At 39.4% G+C, this 27,079-nt stretch overlaps 1 protein-coding gene across 1 annotated transcript; it reads right to left on the bottom strand.

Annotated features, from left to right (window-relative positions):
• Positions 1-381: 381 nt before the first annotated feature.
• On the bottom strand, positions 382-24,462 carry LOC146472887 (uncharacterized). Its single transcript, XM_085119127.1, has 25 exons — positions 23,819-24,462; positions 23,627-23,720; positions 23,417-23,514; positions 20,905-21,041; positions 19,473-19,502; positions 19,195-19,322; positions 18,140-18,191; positions 17,757-17,827; positions 17,459-17,516; positions 17,239-17,327; positions 15,101-15,177; positions 13,299-13,380; positions 13,110-13,206; positions 11,786-11,904; positions 10,975-11,065; positions 10,626-10,760; positions 10,039-10,192; positions 9,465-9,599; positions 8,581-9,028; positions 6,858-7,843; positions 4,547-6,550; positions 3,971-4,109; positions 2,916-3,116; positions 2,397-2,488; positions 382-1,930 (listed from the first exon to the last, which is right to left on the bottom strand). The coding sequence occupies exons 1-25, from the start codon at positions 23,935-23,937 to the stop codon at positions 1,777-1,779; spliced, it is 5,790 nt and encodes a 1,929-aa protein (XP_084975253.1). The 5' UTR covers positions 23,938-24,462; the 3' UTR covers positions 382-1,776.
• Between the last annotated feature and the right edge of the window lie 2,617 nt (positions 24,463-27,079).

The raw sequence follows: 27,079 nt of genomic DNA, 5'->3' as shown, positions 1-27,079 counted from the left end.
GGAGGGAGGAATATCATAGCAGTAGGAAGATCCAAGAAGGCGAAACAACTTTTCGTTTGGTTTACGAGCAGAAATTTCGATCGGGATGTTAAACAAGCGGAGAAGGAAAGCAAGACGAAACTGTCGGCCTTTCAGCTTAAGGCCCGGCCGCCGCCATGATTGTTTCTCTTGTCCCTGGAACTAGGACCTTCCTAGCGAAGGGTTTACATGGTGCTAGGATCTTACTATCTCTCAGCTAGAAAGATCCTAACGTTAGGGTCAAGTACAACCTTTTGCGAGTAAACTGAACACAGAAAGCATATGGCGCTGGGGTGATCCGCCTTCTAGGATCCTCTGCAGTTAAAGAGTGATAACTCCAGCAAGACAACAAACCACAACGGTACAAAAAATTTTATTGAGTAAAGAAGCGGGGATAGTTTTTTTCCACTGCAAAGGCATGAATGATGTAAAAAAAATTGACACCACATGGGATTTTGGAATTTAAATATTTTACGATACAGGCAATACAACGACTAGCGGCCAAGTTTTCGCAGCCTGAAAGAAGCACGACTTTTGTACTCTATGTACATTATATTATCACGTATAAATAAGGCAAAATGATTATATACAAACATGAATGAGTAACTGCTTTGTAAATGCGAGCAAGCGACTTCGCGTCGTCGTGAACAACATGATGCAAGGCATTGCACAGACAACTCACGAATTAACGTAGTAATGGATAAAGCCATTTTCTTTCAACGCGAGGGAATATCATTTTTGTATTAATTTGGGATTTCATATCACAATAGACCGACAAGGAGCGGTAATAAACGTAACAGATTTTTGGACCCTCGTCAATAATTGTTTATTGTAACTAAATAATAATAGGATAACGAGGAATATCTTTTGCCAAATCGAGACAGAAAGTCGAAACAGCTGAATGTCTATCTCACAAGGGTAATGTACATAATAACTATCTCATTCAGTCATGTATAACTAACCGCTCGAAACCTACGGCAAATACTCTGCTCTAAGTCTTTATAAATACACTGTTTCTGCTATTGTTTGCAATATAGTTCGGGTTTCGTACTCATCTCCCCTTGCTCTGCAAGCCATAGAAAAAACGTTTCACAAGTTTCAACACTGTCGTTCTCGGTGCATCTTTCAAGCGGAGTAACAACAGAGAAAAGAGAAAAAGAGAACACAAAGGGCACGCATCATCCTGTTCGTTTCAGAAATTTTCGATCATTGGTTGGGATGACGCACTTTTTTTTCTGTTCTTTTTAAGTCTGACTTCGTCTTTTTAACGGTCTAGATATATCAGTTAACGTCCACACAAAAAATGTCCAACCCGTTAGTTTGTGCATAGAGTAAACATCCGCCGATGTAACTACGACAACTGGCGCATTGATTACAACGTTCACTAATTTTGGTGGCTCATCGACCTTTCGCCTCCAGTGTGGGGAAAAGCACTGGACAGCTGCACTGGAAAATAAACTCCTCCACGGCTTCGTAATATTGTTTTCTTAGGCTCTTCACGTTTTACTGAGCGAGAACACTCTTTGGAAACGACAATAAAAGAATCCAGTTGAAGGGCCAGGGGCAAACTGACTTTGTGATTCTTGTATATATCTTTAGTAAATACGAGCTCCAAACATTAAATTGTATAAGAAATATATCTCCGCGACTTCTAAACATTTCTTGTTGTTAATATTGTTTTCTTTGGTTTCAAATATTTGCTGGTGAGAGAATTGTCCATCCCAGCGTGACTTAGCCTGGCTCTCGTGTGTTCCACTATCATCTGCTCAGCGCCCAGATGAATGTGTCCGAATCGCTGGATGAGGCTTTTCTGTGCGGAGACAGTTCCGAGAGACAAGCGGCTACAGCGTGAGCAGCTTCTGAGTTTGACATGGCCACAAGCGACAGGTTGCTCTCGTGCCGCCTCAACATGCTACAAGTACAACACAAGAAGCGATTAGTCACTTTAGGTAAAGTATGAGACGATTTCTTACTTAGAAAATAAGCTTGAAACTTAAAAAGCTGCAATGAAATAGTTATACTCCTTTGAAGCATTCAAGATCTTCTTATCCATGTGAGCACATAAGTTCAGTATTCTTTGTAAACCAATATAACTATACCCTGGGGCATCCATTTTTGAATCCTGTTTCACCCGTCAGAAAGTGGTATGATTAGGACAACCACGCAAGGTAGAGCCTCACAACAGAAAAGCCCCCCTTTGTGAATCGTTTGAGTGTTAAGTTTGTCTACCTGTGAATAAGTATGCTACATTGCAATGTCAAGAAAAGGGGTAGAAGTTACGGCTTCAGACCCCTCAGAGGAAGACACCGTACGTCTGCTCTCATAGGCTACTTGGTAGCATACTGATCTTCATATACTGCGCGTGAAAATAAACTTACCTCCTGGCCAAAGCTGAGTATTGGGCCACGTTTCTTAGGACGAGCGCTGCAGTTAATCTTACTGACTTTGTTAATGGTGACTCCTCTTCTCCCTAAACAAAAACAAAGAAACGATTTAGAGTGTTGCAGAGGATTTTAAGTCATGTGAACACTAATATTAAATTGTTTTCTCTTTCTTTTTTCACCACCTTTTTTCATCACTCAGAATAACACCTCATGATCCATTTAGTTGGTTGAGACTTAGCAGAGGTAAGTGCGAAGAGACGACTGACATTCCAGGCGACGCGTATTATCACCAGCCAGTAGAATACACGTTTGGGCGCCAATTGCCTAAATTTACTGGGCTAGAATGCTTACTCTTTAAATGAGTGGGGCTGTGTCCTAAAGTTGGGGGTGGGAGGAGGGGGGTCTAACTGGCTAGGGCTAAATAGCTAAGGGAGCGTAATGACCGCAAACTGTCCTTGGATGCAATTTCGTGTTGCTTTCCTTTCTTAATCTTGTTTGTTTGTTTTGTTTTACCTGTAGTGACTGCAGCATACGAGCCAAGAAGTGATAGGCCGGTACAAATGATGTTGGCGGAGTTGGAGTTGGAGGCTGCTGTTGCTGCTGCTGTGGAGGAGGAGGAGGAGGAGGAGGTTGGACAGGAAGAGGCTGGTGTTGTGCCGGTGGTGGCTGCGGTGGGACAGCACTAGGAACTGGCGATGGCTCACTGTGCTTTTGCTAAGATAAAACAAAGAAATTTGTCAACTTATAAGAAGAGATGTTGAATAGCATTTCACGGCCGGGCAAAATTCTACGCTAGGACGTTCTTAAAATACATAAGAAAAACTTTAAAACTTTTAAAATACTAATGACGTTTGAATGTTACTTCGCGTCGTTATCAAGTGCTTGACAATGACGTGAAGAAATGTCGAAACGTCGTCAGTTTTTTCAAAGTTTTAAAGTTTTTCTTATGTATTTTAAAATTGAATTTTTGCCGTGAAATGCCGTGTCACCTTCAACAATAAATCCTATTTATTTGTTTATGGACGCTGTTACCGAGTGCTAACTGAAAGAAAAGCAAGACCTATGTTATCCCAAGTGCTTGGTAGAAGGACTACTTATCTGCATTCTTGCAACTGAAGCAACGTTATTTCCTCACTGTATTCTCACGCAGAAACTAGTCCATGAAATATGCGGCATTCAAACTGTTGCGCATGCGTAACACGGTAACAGTAACTCTCAGGATTTCTCGTTTGATCGCCAAATTTCCCGTTACATATCCTGTGAGATTTTAGGTGGTGAACTGTCTGTTCAAGAGTCACAGCAGATATGGAATATAAGCTTTTCTAAAACCTGCCCAATTTGACTTGACTAAGTGACAATGCGACGACTCACGATGTTGAAGGATACATGTACAATTTGCTTGTGCTCACAACAAAATGTTTTTGCTACAGTAATCCTAAATTGCTGCTGCCCTTCACGCTAAGGTAACCGGTAGCAGAGTAAAATGCAATCGCTGGTTGAGTGCTGAGCTTCAGAGATGACAAAGAGTATACCTAATGACTGTACATTCAACAAGACAACTGGGTTACCTGCAGATGAAAGAGGAGAGAGGACCGAGAGCGGCGCACAGGTGGGCAGCCTTCCCACATACAGGACATGACCAAGCTGTCACGAGGAACATGTTCACTCACCACGTGTGAAAACAAATTTTTGCTTGTGTCAAACGAGCTGGTCAGGGAGAAAATGACAAGATAACACAGGTTAACGCAAAATAGACAGCAAAAAAAAAAAAATAAAAATAAAAAAAATAAATAAATAAAAATGCAGAAAAGGCGCTCGCGTATTTGTTGCATGATACAAAAGTAGCACTCGACACTTTCCAGAAAGACATCTGGCGCACACTCTGTAGCGCCAGTTCTATTTTGTTCATAAAATAATGAAATATGTCTCTACCATCGCTATTTCAAACCCCACCGAACTTTACAAATCAACTTCTGTTTGCCTTGAAAGTTCAAGATGGCAGGAGTATTACTTCAGTTGCGTTCCTGTTCCTATATCTACAAGGATATCTTTTATCAGTTTTACAGTTACTTTTCCCAATGCTTTAACTCTTTCCTCAGGGAACAAACAAAATCACCATATTTTAAGAATGGATATTAACTTACTTGTAACAAGTGGCCCACCGACACCAGTATGGTCTAAATGATACCACTGGAGGCACTGCTGAGTCTGCCTCGTTTGTCTGTACAACAGGAGTGGATGCAAATTCTGATGAACCAGCCAGAGCGACCGGGGTGGGCATCACATTCTTCGCAGCTGGAAGCAGAGGAGGATGCTGATACTGTGGAGGCATGGCAGGCGATGCTTGTCTTCCCTGGGATACAGAGGCCGCATCAAACACAGCTGCACTTGGAGTGGGTGCAGATTGAGTCCTTATGTCAGGGTACTGAGCCTGCCAGCCAGATACGTTTTGGGGTCCACTTGGTGGTATCTGTGATCCTGGAATAGAGTTATGCTGCAATCCTGCTTGAAAACCAGCTGGACCAACCTTCTGTTGAGTCCTAAGACCAGCATGTTGCGCCACTGACACCTGTTGCTGCTGAACAGTACTCGGAGACCAAACAGCAGGTTGCACTCCTCTACTTGGATCTGCATTTACCCTTGGTAACGATGTTTTAATCGCGGGCATTTGCTCCCCTCCTGGATAAGGAGGTGGTGCTAGCAAAGGTTGCTGTATGCCTGATCCTTGAATCCCAGGAACCATACTATTGACAGCACTAGGAATCTGAGCTCCTGGCAGTGAATTTTGCGGTAGACCAGATGGATGTACTGCAGATGTGCCCTGAACTGTAACCACTTGCTGTGGGTTAGCCTGGATATTTTGATGTTGAAAAACAGGTTTTTGCATTGCTGGTCCCTGGGGTTCCACCCTCCTCTTATTCTCGACTTGCATCCTATTACCTACATGTGGTGGTAGATTCCCCTGTTGTGGCTGGACAGGCATCTTCTGTTGCACATCAGGAGCAAACCGCTGAAAAGCATATCCAGCTTTTGACCCTTGAGGTACAGTGTTTGTAGAGTTCCATGCCGCATTTACAGGAACTGTGTTCCTATTTACTGCAGCATTATACTGGCTAGGTACGGCCCCTTCATGAAGTCTCTGTGGATCTGGTCTAACTGAGGGAGGAATTGGAATCTTTCCTTGTTGTACCGCAATGCCAGAGGCAACCCCTTTTTCATATGGTATACTTCCACTGTCATTATAAGGTGCTGCTGAGAAAGCAGGCATCTTAGATGTCACTGGATGAGATCCTTCAGTACCGTTCTCCATTGGATCAATCCTTAGATCTCCTTGTAAAACATCACTAAACAGGCCTGTATCGGTATCACTTTCCTCGAGATATTTTCCAAAATCCGAGTTTGTTTCGCTGCCAAACAAGTCTGGAGAAGACGCCTTACTGCTGCTAAGTCTCTCTCCATCAGAAGCAAGAAGATCCAGTTCAGAAGTGTCAATTCCGCAAATCCCATTAAGAGGCAGATGGAGATCTTTATCCAGGAGTTTATCCATAAGCTTATTTCTTGAATCTCCCTTGATGTCACCATTTACAAGGGGAGTTGGACTTCCAGTTCTAGAGGGTATTGATGACGAATTATCAAGCTCGTTTTCTAGAGAAGACATTCTTTTGTCAAGCCTTGGTCTCTTAACTGCACCACAATCACCACCGACACTGTCTCTTTGACAATTGAGGTTTTCCTCGCTTGAAGCATGCATCATATGTGCATTTAAGTCTCTTTTTAAACCACCATTACTTGAAGGATGAAAAGTTGTTTTAGTACTATTCAGCATAGCATTCTTCTCCCCTTCAGTAGCAGCCAGTGGCAGTCTTCCTAACGGCTTCTCAACATTTCCATCATTGTTCAATCTGCACATTTCACCTCGACTGTTTTGTACTATTCCCACTTGGTCTGTTGCAATATTGTGAGATACCTGAGCATGCGGAGTAGATGTTGCGTGGTTTGATGGTTCTCCTTTAGTGCTGACTTCTGTTCTATTTTTGTTTTCAACGACTATAATTTTTTGCTCCTCAGCACCTTCTATGAGGCCTGTTGAAACAACATCTGCTGCCCTCTCTTCTTGTGCTATAAGAACAACACCTTCTGGTCTCCTCCTATCAGAAGAGAAACAAGTGTTACCCAGTGTACTTATCTTTAAGGCGATACCTACAGTAGAACTACTTACTTAAGGAAACTGCAAGAAAGATTCACTTAGCCTTAAGAGTTGAGTGACAATCAAAAGGGAAACTTCAAAAACCAAGCAAGCGAACAAAAACGGTTAAGTTAATGTTAAGTTAAAAACCTGAAAGAACTCTCTTTAAGTACAGTTTAGTTTAAAGTGTGACCTAATGTGATCTACGAGAGTCTTTACATTAAATAACACTGGCACATGACAAAAACAGACAAAAACAAAAATTTTACCCAGTCAAAGGCTCTCTGTTTGCTTGTCTATCCTGTACCACTTTGGGTCGAATATTTCTTCCAGTAAATCCACCAGGTAAGTCATGCTGAGAACTGGCAAATGGCTGTCCACTCGCCAAGGTCGAAGATGGAAGGGGGGAAGATGGCATGCTTGGAGGAGGTGCTTGTGGCTGGAAATTCTGTCGCTGGAGTGGAGAGCTTGGTACAACTGGGGAGCTAGGGTATCTAACAACAGGAGCAGGAGTTCCACTAGAAGCAAGTTGAATCCTAACTTGGCTTTGCTGTGTTAACTGCACATTCGTTCCTGGCGCAGGCTTAGGAGCCAGAGGTGGATAAGAACCATGGTATGTAGGCCGGCTGTTGTACGCTGGTGGTGCAGGCCTTACATTTATGTTTTGCTGCTGAGTGTAGGGAGGAGCTGGCTGCCGGTAAGTAGCTGTTGATCTATATGATGGTGGTTCTGCGAGTGAAGGAGCTCTTGGCACAAAACCTGTTGGAGGTGGTGTCTGAGATGGTTGAGCAACAGGTGGCTGTATAGGCCTTGGGGGCGGAAGTGGTGACCTTGATACCGGTAATTGGCTCTGTGGAGACTGAACATTTCCTGGTACACCAACAGGGACAGGTTGAGGTGCAGCCCTTTGACCAGGCAATACTGGCACAGTTTGAGGCATGCGTTGGCCTTGAACAGGGTAAACAGTTTGCTGCACATGTTCCGGTCTTGGTGGTACTAGGCTCTGAGGAGGAAATGGCATTCTCTGCACTGCCTGTCCTTGGTTATGATGTGACAGGGACTGTGGATTCTGGTTTAGCATTGTACTCACTCCTTCAACACTTGCTCTACGCGTGGCTGCTGATCTATCAAGAGGTTGCTCCTTGCCTGATGGAACAGTGCTCCTTTGAATTTGACCTGCCATCATCTGCCTGGGATCAGCAGCTGTTTGGGGGCCTTTCAGTTGCATGGCTGTTGCAGGAAATTGTCTTATTCCCTGATGAGAAGTAAGCAGGACAAAAAAAGTCAGTCCGTTTAGCAAATGGAAGGCTTTTTATTATCAAACATATCCAAGACAACCAAATCAATCATTCAGATAAGAACTGACGATGTTAACCAATTTGAACATTTTCTAAAACTCAGCAATTTGGTATTTTACATACATGTAAAAATGAGCTCTTGGCCTCATGAAATTGTTTAGCTGGCAAGTTTGAGACTACAGACCCAAAAGTATACACCAAAGAAATTACTGATAAAGGAGGTATGTTTTCCAAACTGATTTGTTTAGTGGAAGTACATTGTAAACATGCCTTTGCAGATCGAAGAAAAGTTACCTGAACATGGAAAATTGGTTACACATTCCATAAACTTTTGATTATATGTTTACACAACCAAGTTCCTAAAAATTCTGGTTCCAAACTGAACAAATACTTCCTTGAAGCAAAGACATAAATGCAGAAAAATAAATTTTATATTTCGGGCAGCCAGCACCCCTATCATCTATTGTAAGTATATATTTATATTTTCTGTTGTAATAATAATGGGGTGAAATAAAGTATTGTTGTTGTTGTTGTTGTTGTGTTCTAAGGTGCTGCTGCAAAAAGTTTAGGTGACCCAGAGCATTTTTTTGGGTGCCCCAGGTTACTAAGCTCCTGTTAGGCAGCAGCCTTGAATTGATACTTTGTAAATACAAGTTCTTCGTGTCATTTTACTTGCAATGCCAAGAACGCTCACCTGATCAGTAGTTGTCTGAATGGTTCCTTGATTAGGTAAGCTGGGTCTCCTTGACACTTGACCTATTCCTGGCAGCTGGTGTTGCTGCTGCTGCTGTTGTTGATTTACTCCAGGAATCTGTGCAGATCTCTGATCAAATGGTCTTTGCATGGACAGTGTGGGTGGTTGTTGTGGAACCCCTATGGCTTGTTGTCTGGTAGGATTCCAGACAGGGGGAATTTGATTCTGCACTGGTGGAGTAGGTGTTCTAGGGATATTCTGTTGGACAGGAGACATTCTTTGTACTGGTGGTTGGGGGCTAGCAGCCTGAGGTTGCTGGGAAACTGCTGGTGAATCTGTGCGGCTTTTAACTGGGAGAGGGTTGGCTCTTCTCTTTATCCCAGCAAGGACGTATTGTACATTTACCCCAGACTGTACTCTTCGAAGTTGGCCATCAGGAAAAGCCAATCTGCAAAGTAAAGGAACCTCTGTTGCTCCAGGTGATTACAAGGGAGAAAAAAGTCCACAAAAAGACTGTTTAGTAACTGACACTTAAACAACCTGAGAGACATAGGGGATGGTTTCAAGTCTCTGGTTAATAACCTGATCACTCAGTCAAGTCATGATGTTATTGGCCTTGAAGACACAAAACTCTGTTGCAAGCATAACATTGTCAATCATTTGACTGATGCCTTCTCATGATGAGATGTTTACACAGTGTTGTATCCCAATGGTGTATACATAACCAAATGAGCATGTTTCCAAACCTACTTACAGAAATACTTTCATTTTTATAAGCAAGAGCAAAGCAGCATAATTATTTAAGTATCTGTTCAAGAAATGTTCCATCGTTTTGCATTGCTTCAAGAGCATGAACTAATTCAATTAATGAAACGTTGACATACTTGATGATACGATTGAAAGCTGTCGCATTTAGGATTCCCACTCTTGCCAACCTGCTACAAGATGACAGGTAGTCAGCATAGATGTCGATACGGGAAACAGAGCTACCAGGCGAAGTTTCATAAGTTCCTTGTAACCTGCAACACAATAAGTTCCACATAAGCAATAAATCAAACTGATACCATTCAAATTTAAACAACTGTCATTAAAATCAGTTACAGGATTCAAATATACTTATGATGCAAAATTATGCGCACTTCTTTAATACTTTTTCTCCAATAAGTATTGAAGTATTAAAGACTTTCATTTCCATAGCATTGGGTGGTTGGCTGGTTCACTAAAGACTTGGTCATTCTTAAAAAGGTGACCTATCCACTTTAACAGGGGAAAAAATAAAACCGAGTTTGCTTTCTTTGAAGTTATTGAAGTAGGAGACTGCTAGGAGACTCTGAAGAAACAGTACCGTGCAATCATACTGGATATACGAATGGAAACTTGATTCAGTTCAAGTGATTGTACATCCTAGGGTGGTAACAGTATTCCACTGGCCCTCTGGTGTAACTTATAATGACTCACCAGTTATATGTGAAAGCCTCTGGATCAATCTCACTTCCTGTTGTTTTGATGGGAACTGGATTAGGGGGTGGAGTGGATACTGGACCAGGCGAAGGACTGGAAGGTGCCGGTGCCTGGTGCTGTACAACTGTCTCCTTGGGTTGTTGTGAAACAGCTGTATAAACAACAACAATTTCCATAATAACTACGTGCTTGTCTAAAGAGAACAAAGACAGACACAGCTACCAGCTGATAAAACACCTGCTGTAAGTTTTAACCCAGTAACCCCTAATATCGAAGAAAAAATTCTCCTATCTTGTCCCCATACTTTTCTTGTAAACATACTAGGGAGAAGCTAATGAAATATCACGAAAATTCATGTTGGATGATCATATCCTTAATTCGCGTGACGTCAGGGGTTGAATAAGCACTGATATTATAAGGAGAAATTTGGCGTCGATCACTGCAATGGCTTTAAGGGTTAAAGGTAGGCAGGCCATGAGGAATTGCAATAGGCCAAGAATACATACTAATTTGAAACATCGCCATCTACAACAAAGCATTATTCCTGAAACCATAAGAACAGTTTGATAAGTGTCAATAACAACCTGGCACTGCAGCTGGTTGTGGCTTTGGTGTTGCTGGCAAGGCAGTTGGTATCCTCTTTTCCAAAATTTGCACCTCAGATAAGGCTTCTGGACCAAAGGACTCAGCATCCATAGTCACAAGACACACCAAAACATCTACAAAGGAAAACAAAACACCTCTATTAATAAAATCATCTTGGAAGAAACAAATACATGTATGGAAATAACTGATGAATTGTGTTTATTTCAAAGGCATTTTCTCAGGAATATTTTTTGTGGTGGACAGGGGAGGGGAGAAGTATTAAAATGGATTTTGCATCTAAGCATATGAATGCAGGAAGCAAACATCAACACAGTAGAACCCCCATACCTATACTATGATGAACCTCAGCAATGTGATCTGAGGTCACTTGACCAACTCCTGATAGATTGTACAGTGATTCCAGCGAAGACAGCACCAACTGAAACAAAACAAATGACTTTTTCAATGTATCTTTCACAACATTTACTGTACACCCCATAAATCTTTTACCTCTGAGAAGCAGTGACAGTTAGAGTACAAGTAGGGAAGCTGCAAGAACAACACTGTGAGAATTCACCCCTTTCATCCTAAACATGTGACCCCATCTAAGTGTACTTTCTACATCTAAGATGCATGCAATTGATGAGACACACAAATCACGTCCCAGATGTGTCGACCCTCTGGACACAAACACTTCTTTCCCATCACATGTAATCATTTCTGCTGCTGCTTTTCTCAAGTTGACACCAAAAGCCTCTTATTCAAAACCTCTCACTGACTGTAAATCTCACATGAATGTACATGATTTTAACAACATAATATGCAGCTTTGAAGACAAGTTCACAAAGGTCATTAATTATATCTAAAACTGAAGCCTTATTTCATCAAAAGACAGAAAAAATGTACATCAAATAATCTTTTAGTACATCCATCTCAGAGAAAGCAAATGTTGTCTTTAATGCCTGTCACACTTCAGAATGCATCAATCAAAGACTCATGAAGATATTTCCCCCCATATCATGGAATAAACACCAAATTTCTTCTTGAAGATATTCCTCACATAATAACCACATGCTGCACCTCCAACATAGGGTAAAATAACTATTTTAATAAAGACTACACGAATGATTAAATAATGCTCATTAGTTTATTACACTACCTGTACATCATTGACGATCAGAACTTTGATAAGCGACTGATACGCTTCAGGTTCCAGGCCAGCTTCTATAACGCCATCATTTCTTTCTAGTGTGCACAACTTGCCCAGGACATCCATGGCTAATGACAGGACAGAAAACAATATTAGAGTTAAAGCAGAACAACAAAGCACAAAATGATAGAGACTCCCCTTTTGAAGAAATCTAACTACATAGACAACCACCTCCTAAAGAGGCAACCACCTCTCTGTCGTACAAACTTTCTTTCCAGTTAAATCATTATATTTATCTGAGATCTTTACAGGGCTTCTGATAATTCGTGGGAAGAAAGTCAAATTTCGCGGGATTTTTGGAAACAAATTCGCGGAGAAAACGGCCGATTTCGCGGAAATTTCGAGGGAATTTTCAGGGCAAATTTTCGCTGGAAAAAAAAAAAAAAAAGAAGAAAGCCAAGAAGAAAGATTCCAGAAAAAAAAAGATATACTGGAAGGATGTCAAATTCAGGGCAAGAAAGAAAACACAAAAGTTCATCCAACACAGTTCTCAAGGCAATTGTACTTGTTTCGAGCTACAAGAAAAACATAAGCTTTACCGAAACGCCCAGCCGGTTAACCTCCTTTTTCAGCTGCAATTTAGAGCCGAACACAGCAACGCAATAAATTTCTGTTCTCTCCTTGGTCTCTTGTGTTGCTTTGCAGTTTACAAGGCAAGATTGCTCGTAATCAAGGCTCAAATCCGTGAAGTCAAAACATTCTTGTGTCTTCGATCGTGTCCTGCACGTACGATTAAACATGTGCCTGCATTACTACAGACAGCAGTTTCCTTTCCCACTCCATATAGTGTCACTGAAAAGTCTTCTCATTTCTTGTGCCCAGTTTTTCGCAACATTAATCTTAGGACGGCTGGTAGTTATGGTACGTTATGTTTACTCGTAGCAGTGACAAAATTTCAAGATAAATTTGCATTTATGGAAAGTAAACAACCCCAATAGCCAAGATAAGTTTCAAATATGTTGTACCGACATGTACTTGGTAGGATTTTTAATGAATTAAGCGGTATTACGCGTTTTTTTGTGAATTTTGCGGGATTCCACGGATATACCTGAATTTCGCGGCTCCGCGACAGCACGAAATATCAGAAGCCCTGTCTTTAATGCCTTCAATTAATAGAAATCCTAGACAGAATCCTGTAGGATTTTACAAGATCCTGTAATATAAAGGGTCCTCAATAGTAACAATGAGATACGGGATTTTACAACAATCCTTTACTGTAAGTCATTATATCTGCCCCGTTGAAGCAACTTAAATGTCAGTTTTCTAAGCTTACCATTAGTGACATGATAGCGATCTTTATGCTCTAAAAAGAAATGTAGCATCTGGAAAAACATCTGGGTACTTGAGGACTCTATGGGCTCCAGTAACATCTGTTTGAGGGACAATCAGAAAATCATGAATTAGCAGCCTTGACAATTTTATGCTAACAGGCAGTATGACTGTCAGTTTGTTATTATTTTACCTTTTCAGCTAGGTTAGATAGTGTCTCCCAAGCCATTCTTTGAAGAAATCCATGGTCACTACAGATGCAGAGTACAAGGAATCTGGAACAAGGAGAAAAAGAGCAGTCATTTTCTATTTTGCTCCAAGTGTACTCAACCAATAGAAGAATACCCCACGCAGAGGATGCGTTAAGGACAGATACAAGGGCCAATAGAATGTAGGATTTTCTCAAGTCTGATCATACTTAATAAAAAGCAATGGTTATGAAGCCTGGTAAACTTCTTTGTTATATGTTTTTGCTAGCATTTTTGGCCTTGACCACGCACAGACCACAATAGATTTTGAAATGTGTTGGAGCAACTGACCAACAGAAATGTTCCTGGTAAGATAATCAGCTGTAGTGTGAACATTAAAACACAAGATTGGGGTTTCGACAAAACGCTGACCCCCGGGTCAGCTGACCCCCTACTGACCCCCAACTGACCCCCTAACTGACCCCCTCAAAAAATCTCAGGGAAAAAAAAAAGATGTGAAATTAAAGTTATTAAGTTAACCTGCAAGATGAAACAGCGCAAATAACAAGTGAGTTACCACTCAATTTAACGTTTGACTGTTGACTGTTGTCACAAAACAACATCTGGACACAATTCCCACGGTAAAATAAAGCAGAAATAGATTCCAGTTCCCGCTCTGGTTCGCTTTTCCCGCGCTGGCGATGTCGGGTGATAGTTTATTTTGATTTATTCATTTATTTTTCAAAATTTCTCCGTAATTTTTTACAGCCCTTATTTTCCTACTTTTTTAGGGAACTAAGTCGTCTCACTGCTGCGAATGGAAATCGAGAGAGAGCCCTGAGCATGAAAGGCTGCTGTTAACCGTTTCTTACTTTGCATTTTCCTGTTATTTAGCATTTACATATACACATTTGTGGTCAAATGACGCATAAACTAAAAGTATTAGAAATGGCTTATAACAAAAAACATCACAAAATTACCCGATGCATTTTCCTGAAATCATGTGTTACAGCTAGTCTATAACCCCTTTCCCGTAACGACGGATTGTTTGACCTTGTTGTACTTTTGTCCGACTGCCACAGTTCGCCTGCCCTCCTTGTAGTGCAATTAAGGAACGAAAACAATTCGCTCCTATCAGAGAATTGACTTTCGAACATGCTTCAATCGTCGGCTTTTGAAGCTTACTGAAGTTTTTAAAAGTTACCTAGTGGAACTGGGATCTTTTTTTTCGAACAGACTCTCGATTCTTTGTTTGATAAATTCAAAAATCTTCTGTCTAGCGGCGATTTTGGCAACTTGAATGGTTGTCAACACATGATGATAAAGCCCTTTCAAAGTATATTTTGGTCACAACAAGAACTGGGTGTATCGGAACGTTGGTTTATGGTGAGAAACAGGTGTATCCGTTCCTCGTGATTTGTGTTGCATTCCATCATCTTGGAAATTTTAGGTTGGTTTATAACTTTAATTTAACATTTTTTGTTTTTCCCTGACATTTTTTGAGGGGGTCAGTTAGGGGGTCAGTTGGGGGTCAGTAGGGGGTCAGCTGACCCGGGGGTCAGCGTTTTGTCGAAACCCACAAGATTGTGCATGGTGGCAGCCCTTCCAACATAAATTGCAGCACCATTGTTGTCATGGCAAAGTTTCATAACCACTCCCTCAACTGACTAATATGGGTTCAATATTTTCTAATTCCAGCAACAACAACAGAGGAGTCATCACATGGCAAGCACACAAAGACTGTTTAAAAGATTTTAAGAAATTATAGCAGCGGACAAAATAATAATTATGGCATGACAACACTTACCTTAAACACAAGGGGTGGCTTGCAAGTACACTGGCATTTGTGTCATCAAAGGAGAAGTTATAGAGTATCATGCCAACCTGATGAAAGAATTGAAAGTTGATGTCATGTCATGGCTTATACTGTCTACAAGAGTTTTCTTTTCCTGATAACAAAATTTGCATTTTTCCTTCTTATGCCATATGGGGTTCTAGTTAGCCCTGTTTTGTTTCCAAGCCTTTCATTTCTTATAGAAGGTTTGATGACAAGAATTTTTAACAAGACACTGACTCAAATGAAAACAAAAATTATTAATTAATGAGAAAAAAAGCTTCCGGATGAACCTGTTTGCTGGAAAAAGGTTAGTGAAGAGTTCATGCCTTTTGTATAACACTTTGATGGTTAATAAACTTTTATTTTTAAAAAAGTTATTTTCTTAAATAACTCACGCATAATTTAAGATTTCACTTTTCTGTTTTCGGAAATTGTTAAATTAACAAACCGACTTTCATAGACGTAGCTCTGCGATCCTTTGGAATAACCTCATTGATCACTGTGCTTAACTAGGTCAGCCTTTGTTTCATCCTCAATATGTTCTTAAAATTTTGGTTCAAATTCTCAAAAGGCTCTTACAAAACAAACTTACTGCACCAAAGTGATTTGTTTGTGAAAGAATTATAAACCACAATTATTATTAACAGGATATTTGAAATGCAACACCAACCCCACTGACTTGAACCCCCACCAACTTGAACTATATTTTGTTTCCTTTGGGAGTTTGAGTTAGCAGGTTCTACTGTACTGAAAACACCTGGGATCAGTAAGTTAACCCTTTAATCCCTTGTCATTCAACAAATTCTCCTATCTTTTCCCCATACGTTTCTTATAAAAGTACTAATGAGAAGTCATTAAAATATCAAGAAACTTCACCTTAACATCAGGGGTTGAATAAGCATTGGTATTACAAGGAGAAATTTGATGCTAATCACTGTTAGGGCTTAACCCTTTCCTGCCCGAGGGAAATACCGAACTTTTCTGAATCGCTAATTGTGAACTGGGAGACCACATGTGATATACGATTTAAAACGTATTTTCTGGGGTGTGCTATAAATCACACCAACAGAGATGAAGGAGGTCACATATTAGAGTGAGAAAAGTCAAAAACAAAAGAAGAAAAACATTGAAACTTTTCTGATTTGCTGTACATATTGGGTATACCCTAAACTGTAGCTTAATGTACAGCTCTCAGTGCATTGCTTGTTTTAAGATTTCAACTGTACCCTTAATTGATGTACAAACGAAAAAAATTCCAAAAGTTTGAGGGGTGGTAAATTAAGTCTCATACAGGAGGGGGGCATGATTTTATGCCCTCAATTTGTAGATCTTTCCAAAATCTTTTGCTTGTGCAAATTTTACACAAATTGACCAAATACATAATTTCTCTTGGGCAGGAAAGGGTTACATAATTACTCTCCATTCCTATTAAATTGTTAATAACACAACTGAATGCATTGGCAGTGTAGTGGTGCAGAGAGGAGTGTTATCATTAAAATGTCCAGCACTCAAAATAACACCACTATTTTTTCTTTCTCCACTGTTTACACCTATCACATGAGACGAAACAGATGGGCTAGAGTGGAGAGGTCTAAACAAGAGCTTTTGACAATGCTATTTATATCATGGAAATGAAATACATGAAATTCATATAATTTGTTTGAACTGCAGATGAAACAATTAATTAATAAATGAGCAGTTATGTGCCCAACTAAAGCAGCTGCAAAAAGAAAGCCTGAATGTTTTCAAGCATGAACAAGATTTGAACCCATGACCTCTGTGATACTGGTAAAGTGGAGCTTTCTTTTTGCAGCAGCTTTAGTTGCGTACAAAACTGCAATGGTCTCTAATTTCCATGTTATGCGCAGTGTTGATTACTCTGCCATTGATTAAAACAATTTCAGAAACAGTAATCAAAGTTTTTACATAAAAGAAAATTGATTTCTGTCAATTTAACTACAGTTTGTATCAACTGAAAGACTTCTTTTCCAAGGATTGGTTTATACTCATTGAAAACAGAAAAATTAACAAAACAGTTTAAACAAAGCACTTAATAATATCAGCCAGTAAAGGAGACTAAGGTCAGATTTTCAACAGCCCATAAACACCTGTGAAATCCTCTGGCACTCCACGTCTTTTGCGCCAGCTTTTCTTCTTGCAGGATGGAAAAGCGACTCCTCATCAGTCACCTCCTCGTCTGAAACGAGTAATCACAGAATTACTTGAAAATGTTCACACCCATGCTGAATAGAAATAATGCACTGTTCATACCGATGTCATCCTAAAGAACCTAACCCTAAAGCAGATCTACAGTGATTATGTACATACCTTTGCCACCACAAAGAATCTCCTGAACGCCTTTCACTCTTAAACTTTCCTTCCAGAACTGTGTGAAAAATAATCATAGTCAGTCATTTTCACCTGTCATCAAATCAAGGCAGAAACAGTGGCATTTCAAACACCACTGATAATACCTTCCCTGCAGACATCAAGTTGTCTTTCAAGGTTGAATGGACTGGGATCCTGCTAGCTCCCACGTCTCTGAATGGTACATTGCCAAGACATAAGGAAGTGAATTTACATTTAAATTTTTACATCTACAATGTACATCAACTAATTTGTTTACCTTCACAAAATCTCTCTCCATGTCCTGTTTGAAGTACCACTCGTCGTGCAATTCTCTTAATCCATGCAAATCTGTGACAGAAATAAAAACAAAGGTACTGTGACTAATCTCAACATCTGTGAAACTGTAATGGATGGCTATATTTCACCAATACTGGGAAAAACCAAAAAACAATTCAAAATCTTTAACATACCAGGGAAAAACAAGACATTATTTGTCAGATGGCTAGTTACTACAAGTCAAACGATATGAAAGGTGAATTTTGAGATAGTAAAATGGCCTTTCCTGTTTGCTGCATCCACGCCTGCAGCATTCCAGAAATGATTTATTTTAGTTTACAGGCAAGTTAAAAGCTTTATGAGATTCACTGAAAAGCTCCATACCTTCTGAATATATGCCAATGTGTGCCAGCAACGTATCGACAACTGCAGGAGCCTAAAAGAAAAATTCAGATTGAAAGTGGTAAACAAAAATGTTCATTCCAAGTCTTTGGTGTACAAATAGGCAAGTCTCTCTATGCCAAACTGATATACAGCATTTGAAAACTGGTTGCACTACATTAAGGGTGGTAATAGGCATTTCAATGATTTAAGAACAGCCCTAAAGTACAAAATACCTATTTGTTCAGGTGAATCATGATTTGGCCAGTAGCCAAGCTCTACGATTTTTGACCATAACTACAAAATGAGAATCTAGTACAGTCAACTCCCTCAACACCCTCAGGACCCAGAGTTAGTGTCCTTAATAACAAGAGTCTGTAATAGCAGGAATTCATTTCAATCAAACGTCTGTTTGTTCATTATAATTGCCGACGCTTGAGCTGAAGTAGCATCATTTGTCGGCACTTTACACATCAAACGAGCAAAATAAGTGTAGTTATAGAGTTAGTAACTAAAGATAGTAACACACCTAAAACCCCGGTAACTCAAACTCTGAAGGGAAACGAAAAACTGTTTGAGTTAGCGGGGTTTCGAGTTATTGGGGTCAATTAAAAATATTCAATTTTCCAGGTTAATAATTAATAGTTTATTGATTTTCAGCACTTCGGTATACAATACAGTGCAAATTAAACTTATTTCATGAGAAACTAATACATTTTGTATCTGTTCATTGCACTAATTAAAATCAAATTGCTCCAGTCTTTGATCTAGTGTTAGAATTCGATCACACGATAAGAAAAACTAATGGGATATCTCAGTGGACATCCGTGGTGAGTTATAAGAACCAAAAATTCGAGTTATTGGGGTAAATTTTGATGAAGGGAAACAAAATTTAGTTCGAGTTATCCAAGTTTGAGTTAACCGAGTAAAAATGACTGAAAAGTTGGGTCAAATCCATGGGAATTGAGACTCAGTTCGAGTTAGCGGGGGAGTTCGAGTTATCCGAGTTCAAGTTACCAGGGTTCTACTGTATAAGACAAAAATTACTAGTAATTTACCTTGCTTAGGTTAAAAACAGAGTTGCTAACATTTGACAACAGCATACAAATGTTGATAGCAAAATCCACTTCATTAGGCATGCCACATTGAAGAGAAAGGACAAGCTTATCAAAGTTCCTTGTTGAATCTGTAAAAGAAGTTAAATTATATAAAATGAACACCTCAGAAATCAGAGAAGGCAGGTGTAAACAAATTCTCTAAATTCTGAGAAAATAATCTCTACAGCAAACATAATTATATAATGTGTTTGATTACTCCTAATTAAAATTAATGATACCTTTACTCGTGGAAATGACAGAAATGTAATCTGCAAAATAAAACATGTTTTACATTAAACAAATTCAATTTACTTTAGCCAAGTTAATCAACAACAAGCATGACATCAACTAGCTTTAGTGGCCAACAGTTGTAAATAACAGAGAATTAAGATTATGAAATTGACGCTGTTAAGAGAGTTCAAACTGACGTTTCGGCAATGCTGCCTTCTTCAGGGTACAAAACTATACCGTTAAAAAGTTTGTTCATTAAACAAATAACAGACAGGCTGAGTACCCGAGTTACAGAGGCTGATTATCTTATCAACTCTGCTGATAAAACCAAACATTTGTTTCCACTCCTCAACAATGCAGCATCACAGTTCCTTTACAAACTAACCCCCTTATCCATTGAGTATTAGCACTCATAGTACAAAATGGTGGGTTGTGGAGTGCTTAATTGTACGTTCACAATATTCCTGTACTGTTTTGAAGGGCTGTTTGGCATATTATTTTCAAGCCCTTGAGAGGCTCATGGCCAGGTTGCAGGGATTTGCCAGCAATGGAGTACTGGATTCCAGATATGTTATATGAAGCAGTTGGTTTAATGTTCTGATAGTACATCAGAGTTTTACATTTGGTTGGAAGTAAGTTTGTTTGGAACATATGCCGTAACAGGCAAATCTTTGAAAAACCTAACAATCTACTACACAGAAAGGAACTACAGCTTTATTTTTGAAGGTTTGGAATTATGTGCCAAATTGTCTAAAAACAGAAAATAAAAAAACACAGCTTAAAGTCCATGAAACAGATGTAAGAACAGAAATAGCAGAACTAAAAGGCATTGGGCTACACTGAAAGTCTGTTTTGAATCAACAAGTAGAGATGGGTTTTGATATGTTGTGGTTTAAATTATTTTTTTGGCTTAAAATTTTTCAAACCAGTTTAATTTTTATTTTCCCTTGGGCAGTATTCATTACCACAAATCCGAAACAAACAAAAACAAAAATGAAACTGGTTTGAAAATTTTTAAACCCCAAAACATTTTGAACCACAACATATACACCTAGCAGACTGTTTCCTCGAAAGTCCCAATAACATTGACTTGCCGGGCTCGATAAGTACTATTTCAAATCCTTTTTTCTTCATTAGGAAGCACTTATCAGTACGGATAAATCCAAAGTGTTTGTTAAGATTGTTAAGACTTTCAAATCAATGAAAACTGTATCTATTTTGAGAAACACTGTGTATGTAGCTTCAGCAGGGCTTGAAATCAACAGTATCCCATTAACCTAACCTTAGTAGTTTTCAGCACCTGGTTACTAAACGTTTGATCAAATAACCCAAAATGGTTAGCAAGAATTTTTCTTAATTAAAATAATAATTATTTTAAGACAGAAAAATGTTAATTTTCACCAATATCAAAAAATGTTCTGTGCTTGTTTAGCTACACACCTGATGTTGTTACTGATGGCACATGTACATGCGCAGGAAATGTACCTCCTCCAACTGGGGTGTGGGGTCTTCCTGCCGAAAGGACATCTTCTGCATCTTCCCCAAAGAAGTTGATTCTTTCAAAGCTTTCCAAGTATCTAAACACAAATGTGAAACGAATGTACTAAGAAAGAAATACATGCACTTATGAAGCAATGCCAAATTGCCAACAAATATTAATATACACGAACATTACATGCCATCAGTTTCCCCCAAGCACAAAGCGAAACCTTAACTTCACACAGCAGCCAGATGCTCAGGGCAGTGCCTACTAATACAGAGATATTTTTGCGCAGTTTATAACTATGCGGGAAAAGCAAATCTTAGCAAGGGCTATTGAAATCCAAAAAGAAATTTGGGGATAAGCATGCATTATTAGAGATAATTAACCAACAATAATGCTAAAAAGCGCTAAAAATACACAGCAGTGTATGGAATTTTTTCTCAAATTGAAACTTTATTATCTCTGAAAAATGCATGGTTACCCCCAATTTTCTCTATGGACACCCAGAGCACTTGTTAAGTTCTGCTTTCCCCGCGTGGTTTTAAACCGTGCAAAAATATTCCTGTGTCAGTAGGCACCACCCATAGGAAACCTGAGTGTCTCGATGCACAGAACATATGCGCAGCAACAAGAGTAGGCACCGTCATTAAGTCATTACAACATTCACGAGTACATAATAGAGTACATACCCTACATTCCTGCAATCTTCAAATAAGAGTGACACTTTTTGCAGTTAAAACATTTTATTAGAAGTGAGTAAAGGTGCATAATACCAGTCTATAAAACAATGACTGCTGACATTATGTGAATGGAGATAAAACAATGATTAACTGAACTGCAATGTCAAACTAATTCTCCTAATGGGTGTTTGACTGTCTACAATGCATGCAGCCAATCACGTTTAGATCAAAATTTGAAAATTCCTGGATAATCACATTTCTAGATCTAACAGAGTTCCTTAATGAACTCTAGTAAACTAGCTTTCCACATCCACCTGAAATCATTAGGCATTTTCACTGAAGAACAAAATATAAATATATTATACAGAAAATCTGTTTCTTCAACCACAGCTTATTCTGTCTTTTTTAAGTCTTTTCTTCACCCATTTTCACCTAACATAATTGCTTAGTTGTAACTCATAATATAATTACTACTTCATATATTTTGTTCCAACCTAAATTGATTTTAAAATGGATGACAATATAATGTTTGAAAAAAGAAGCCACTGTAGACATTACACAGCAATTCGAAATAAACAAGAAGAGCAATCCAGGGTAATGTCACTTTCAACGTAAACATTGATAGAGAGGATTAGCAAAACTAGTAATTACTTTTGAGAAGAGATGTAAGAGATTAAAATTTCAGAGCATTACACTAAAGATAAACTTCCTACTCAGGATGTAACTAAAAATCTGGGCTTTTTTGGTATGATAACGTCTAAAAAGACAAAACTCGTGTACAAAGGATTTTCCTTTCACCTGGAACAAAAATCCCCCAAATATGATTCGCATATTTCTTGCAGAAGTTAGTACTCAGCTTACTATTAGCCAGAACGTGAAATAATCAAAGAAAACATTTTCAATTACTGAGCAACCCTCAGTTTAGGCTAAAACATGTACCAAGTGGTTGTACCAACGTACAAAAACCTCGATGTTCGCCTTACGCCAAAAAGGCAATTGTTCTTCGGTAACACGTTTTCATTTGCATAATGAGATTTAACGCTATAAAACCATTTGTGTCTTGTTTCCTGCATAGCCCAAAGGAACAACTTTTCTGCCTTGGGTAAAAGTGTAACTACGAACGATAAGCCATCGAAAAATTTTCATAGCGGGCCAAATGTGACAACCACAGAAATTCGATCATACGATAAACAAAAAGTAGTAACCTATTGTGTTGTTTTCACTTTTTAACCGAATTTTTTCTACAACGAGGATACAAAAGGCTCCGAAGGAATATCGAAGTTTGAAGTCAAGAACACCGGAAATAGCCCCGTAGAAACAAATCAATAAAACAACTATGTAAAAGATTACGGGAATTTAGCAAAACATGTCGTGTGAAATGAAACATTGCCATTGTTAGCCCAGGACATCCCCTCCAGAAAACAAAACTACAATTTTCTGTTCTAAAAGCTTCAAGGAAACATTAAAATTCCAACGGTGATCTCAATAACGTTTAGTTTAGATTACACTGAGAACATTTCAAGGTAAATAACGGCAATAATAGGGCTAACGGAAGTTTTCTCAGCGTATGATCTCATCACCAATCCGCTTGTTGTAACGCGACCGTACATGAACCGTACGTGAAGAGGTGAAGATGCTCCAATGCAAAGATAACACTTTTGTAGCTGAAACTACACCATTTAGACCATACAGACGTAATGTATCGTTCATAAGTGTCAGTTAATTGAAAAGTTACAGTCCTAAATAGACAAAACTACCGACGCAAATACAAGGTTTTAATTTCACTTACCGAGAGTAGTGTTGTCGCAAAGCGAAAGCAGCGTTCGTACAGGTTGGCGGTAAATTAAAAACTTCGGCGATATCTCGCCACATTTTTCCCTCCGTGACCTGAAATATAGACAAACGTTGTTCAAGTCACATCCCAGTGGTTCTTAAGATGAAAAGATCGATAAAGACCATTCTAAAATTTGAACAAAACGCGGGAATTTGGTCCACCAACCTTAACCCAGCCACCGGCCGAAGTGACTTTACGGTACAGGAGGTACAAATCCAAATATTGCCCTCCTAGCCACGGTAAACGTCTAAACGGCGTCCTAGACGACAAACCATAATACAGAATTAATTTCCTGCGTTACTGGAACAACACAGAAACTTCCGAAGCGAGAAACCTTAACACACTAAATCAGCTCACCCTTTGGACTCGTGGAAGTTCTTTAACTTTGCCATGAATCCATTGTACTCTTTTTCGTAAGACAGGGAGTCCATGCCCAAATGTTTGGCCATCTTTTGAAAGTGCGAAGGTTGAAACATCGTATTCCTCGTTTAAACTGTGCTTATACTAAAGCACAAAAGTTGTAGGCGAGTAAAATGGAGGGAGTTTTAAATTTCGACTCTCACGCGCGTGAACCAATCACGGAATCTCGCCGATCCATACAACGGAACCAAAATACGCTAACAAATGTCTGCCTTTCCACGCTTCTAGCACAAGCAGTTACCCAAGTTGAACTCCAAAGCAAATGTGCTTCCAATCCAATAAAACTTAAACCCAGTAGTAAACAAAATCCGTCAAACGTTCGGCCAGAGTTTACGCGACCAGTGGACCACGGCCATTGTCAATGAATCGATTACCTCAGTCCATCATAAATAAAAGCAAAACTGCATGAAAAGTAAATCGCCGCATATGGCTCGCCGCAAAAACATACAAATGCACGTCCGTGCACAAACAAATTACTAAGTTCCTCGACAAATCACTCAAACGTCCACGATAAAAAGCCAGAAAAAATCTTGAATTTGCACCAAAACCGCTGTCCTGCCCGCTTCTCCCTGTTATAAAAAGCCGTTTAACAAAGCTTTCGACTCCAAGACAAGAAGCTCTGTCCGAGGAATTATTTCTCCTTTACGCAGGCAATAATTTCACACGAAGAAACGGTCCCATAAGCGAAGAAATCCCTCCATTTTAACGAATATTACCCGATTGCATTCATCACACCGAGTCTGAACTTTTACTTCAAACACGAGATAGCTCACTAAAGCGCTGAACGGACAGCTACTGAGAGGTTACCTGCAATCTGCAATGTTAGTAAAAAAATTTAACCACTAAAATGGTAAAAACTTACAATAACTCTCACTAAGAAACTCATCAGACCTAGTTTACTCGAATAAGTTTACTTCTAAACTCTAAAGTAAGTGAATCTGAAATATATTTGAAAACCCGCTGGTAATTTCCCTGATCAACATTTATCTTCTTGCAACTTCACTGGCGATTTGCTATTTGGCTCTAGAGGGGGGTGAGCTTATTGTCTTGGGCACTTGAGGCCTTTTTCGTGTCTTTTTCCGGCTACAAAACTTCAGCTTCCTAAAAACTCGAAACTGATGGGCATAGAAAAACCTCTGGATTTTTTTTCCCTACGAGATCGACAATTAAACTACTTATCTTGTATAAAAATTCAACCTAAAAGAAGGCCGTTCCATTTCGTGGATGCCACACAGTGGTGACTTGAACCATGCATGGGAGGGATGTTTCAGTTTCCTACTTTCTTATTATAATATTCTCATTTTTGATTTTCAATATATTTTTTCAAAGCAGCTTTTTATTGCCTACCACCCTGATGCTCACAGTTATTCAACTCCGTTCTAATCTGATTTTTTTCTCCTGCGCTCCCAGTCTGCAGAGCTGACGATGGCATGGCAAAACTCGACGCATTGCATCTCGCGCGCACAGAGGCATTTTCGTGCAGAAACAAACAAAGGATTTTCCGGAAACTTGCGGGCGTACTTGTCATGCTCTGCAGACTGGCTGCGGTCTCTCCATCTAGATCTTGTTTCCGATAAATTTTGAGATTTCGGTATGACCTTCAATTAACTGCAGATTCTGCAGATCTTATCTTATCAACGCTTTCAATTGAGTTATATTAAACTACCGTGGCATTTTCATGCGCCATTTAAATAGCAATTAACTAAACTAGGAACTAACGACAGATACATTTCTTAGATTGGATTACTAATCGTTGGAATCAAACGTACATTTTCGGGGATAATAGCATGCATATACTGTGTTATTCCAGAGTTTAAGTTCCGTCGTACTTTTCCGTTGAGTATGTATCATAAAAGCGCTGACTATGAAGTCTCCACCTCCACAAGAGAAGATACGAGAATAAAACTGAAAAAAAAGGTTGAAATATAAGGAGAGCTGGCTGGCGTAAGAATAAATAGTTCAAAACTCAAACAGACCAATGGTCGAAACACTGAAACTGATTTCCCGTTGCTTATTAAGCCAGTCTCGGCATAATTAGAAACTTTGTCTTCAATGTGCACAAGTCAATTTTGTGCTAATGTGCTGACATCATATTTGTGATAAACAAGCATTTGTGTCAGGTTTCAGTTTAATAGATGCGTAGTAGAAGTTTGGAAACAGCAGTTGGAGTTTTGTTCAAGACCATACGCCGATTGTCGAAACTCTTGACCATGAAGCCTGAAATTAGAGGCACCCCTTCCCCCTTCGGGAAGGGCTAAACACCGTTATAACAGTATGAGTTTTTAATGTAATACCGGATTGCCACGCAGGTTTATAGAGCTAATTTGTCAGAACCTTCTCCTCCCTCTCCTCCTCCTCCTCCTCCACCTCCTTCTTCTTCTTCGTCTTCTTCTTCTTCTTCTTCTTCTTCTTCTTCTTCTTCTTCTTCTTCTTTCTTCTTCTTCTTCTTCTTCTTCTTCTTCTTCTTCTTCTTCTTCTTCTTCTTCTTCTTCTTCTTCTTCTTCTCAGTCTTCTTCTTATTCACTTTGAAACAACGTTTATTGCTGCATGATTAACATATTAATGTTACGCACCTAAGCTACGTCTGGGTTGATGCTTAACGATAGTTTTCCATCATCAGTCAGTGCCACTGAAGAGCGCTTTTGTCGGTTTATTGTTTAAAAGAAGATTTCTCAGTTTACAGTGATGTACACGGTGTCCTTACATGTTGTTTAAGGAAAAAATAAAAATTAATGATTCAAAAGCGGACTCTGCTCTGAAAGCACGACTAAAATCCGCCTGTGTTTCTCACTGTTACTATGGCAAAACCCAACGACATCTCGCACGTACAGAGGTATTTTCCTGCAGAAACAAACAAGGATTTTCTGAAAACTCGAGAGCGTACTTGTCATGTTCTGCAAACTGACTGCGGCCTCTCCATCTAGATCTTGTTTCAAATCAATTACGACCTCCACTTTAACTGCAGAGTCTGTAGATCTTATCTTGAGTACAAAGAAAAGAAGATCAACTGCATTTTTTACGTCACAGACACTCCAGGACCAGCTATTCTCGGTCTAAAAGCGTCTACTGCACTGAAACTAATCTCATTACACTGTTCACTCAAAACAAATCAACCAGACCAAGCTGCTCCGCCTAACAGCTCAAAACTCAGGCACTCGTAAGAAAAGCACGAATTACATCGAGAGCCAAGTGCCATTC

This window comes from Pavona decussata, unplaced genomic scaffold (genome assembly GCF_977016875.1).
Source record: "Pavona decussata unplaced genomic scaffold, jaPavDecu1.1 SCAFFOLD_96, whole genome shotgun sequence".
Lineage (NCBI taxonomy): Eukaryota > Metazoa > Cnidaria > Anthozoa > Scleractinia > Agariciidae > Pavona > Pavona decussata.
This window is presented reverse-complemented; position numbering and strand designations above follow the sequence as displayed.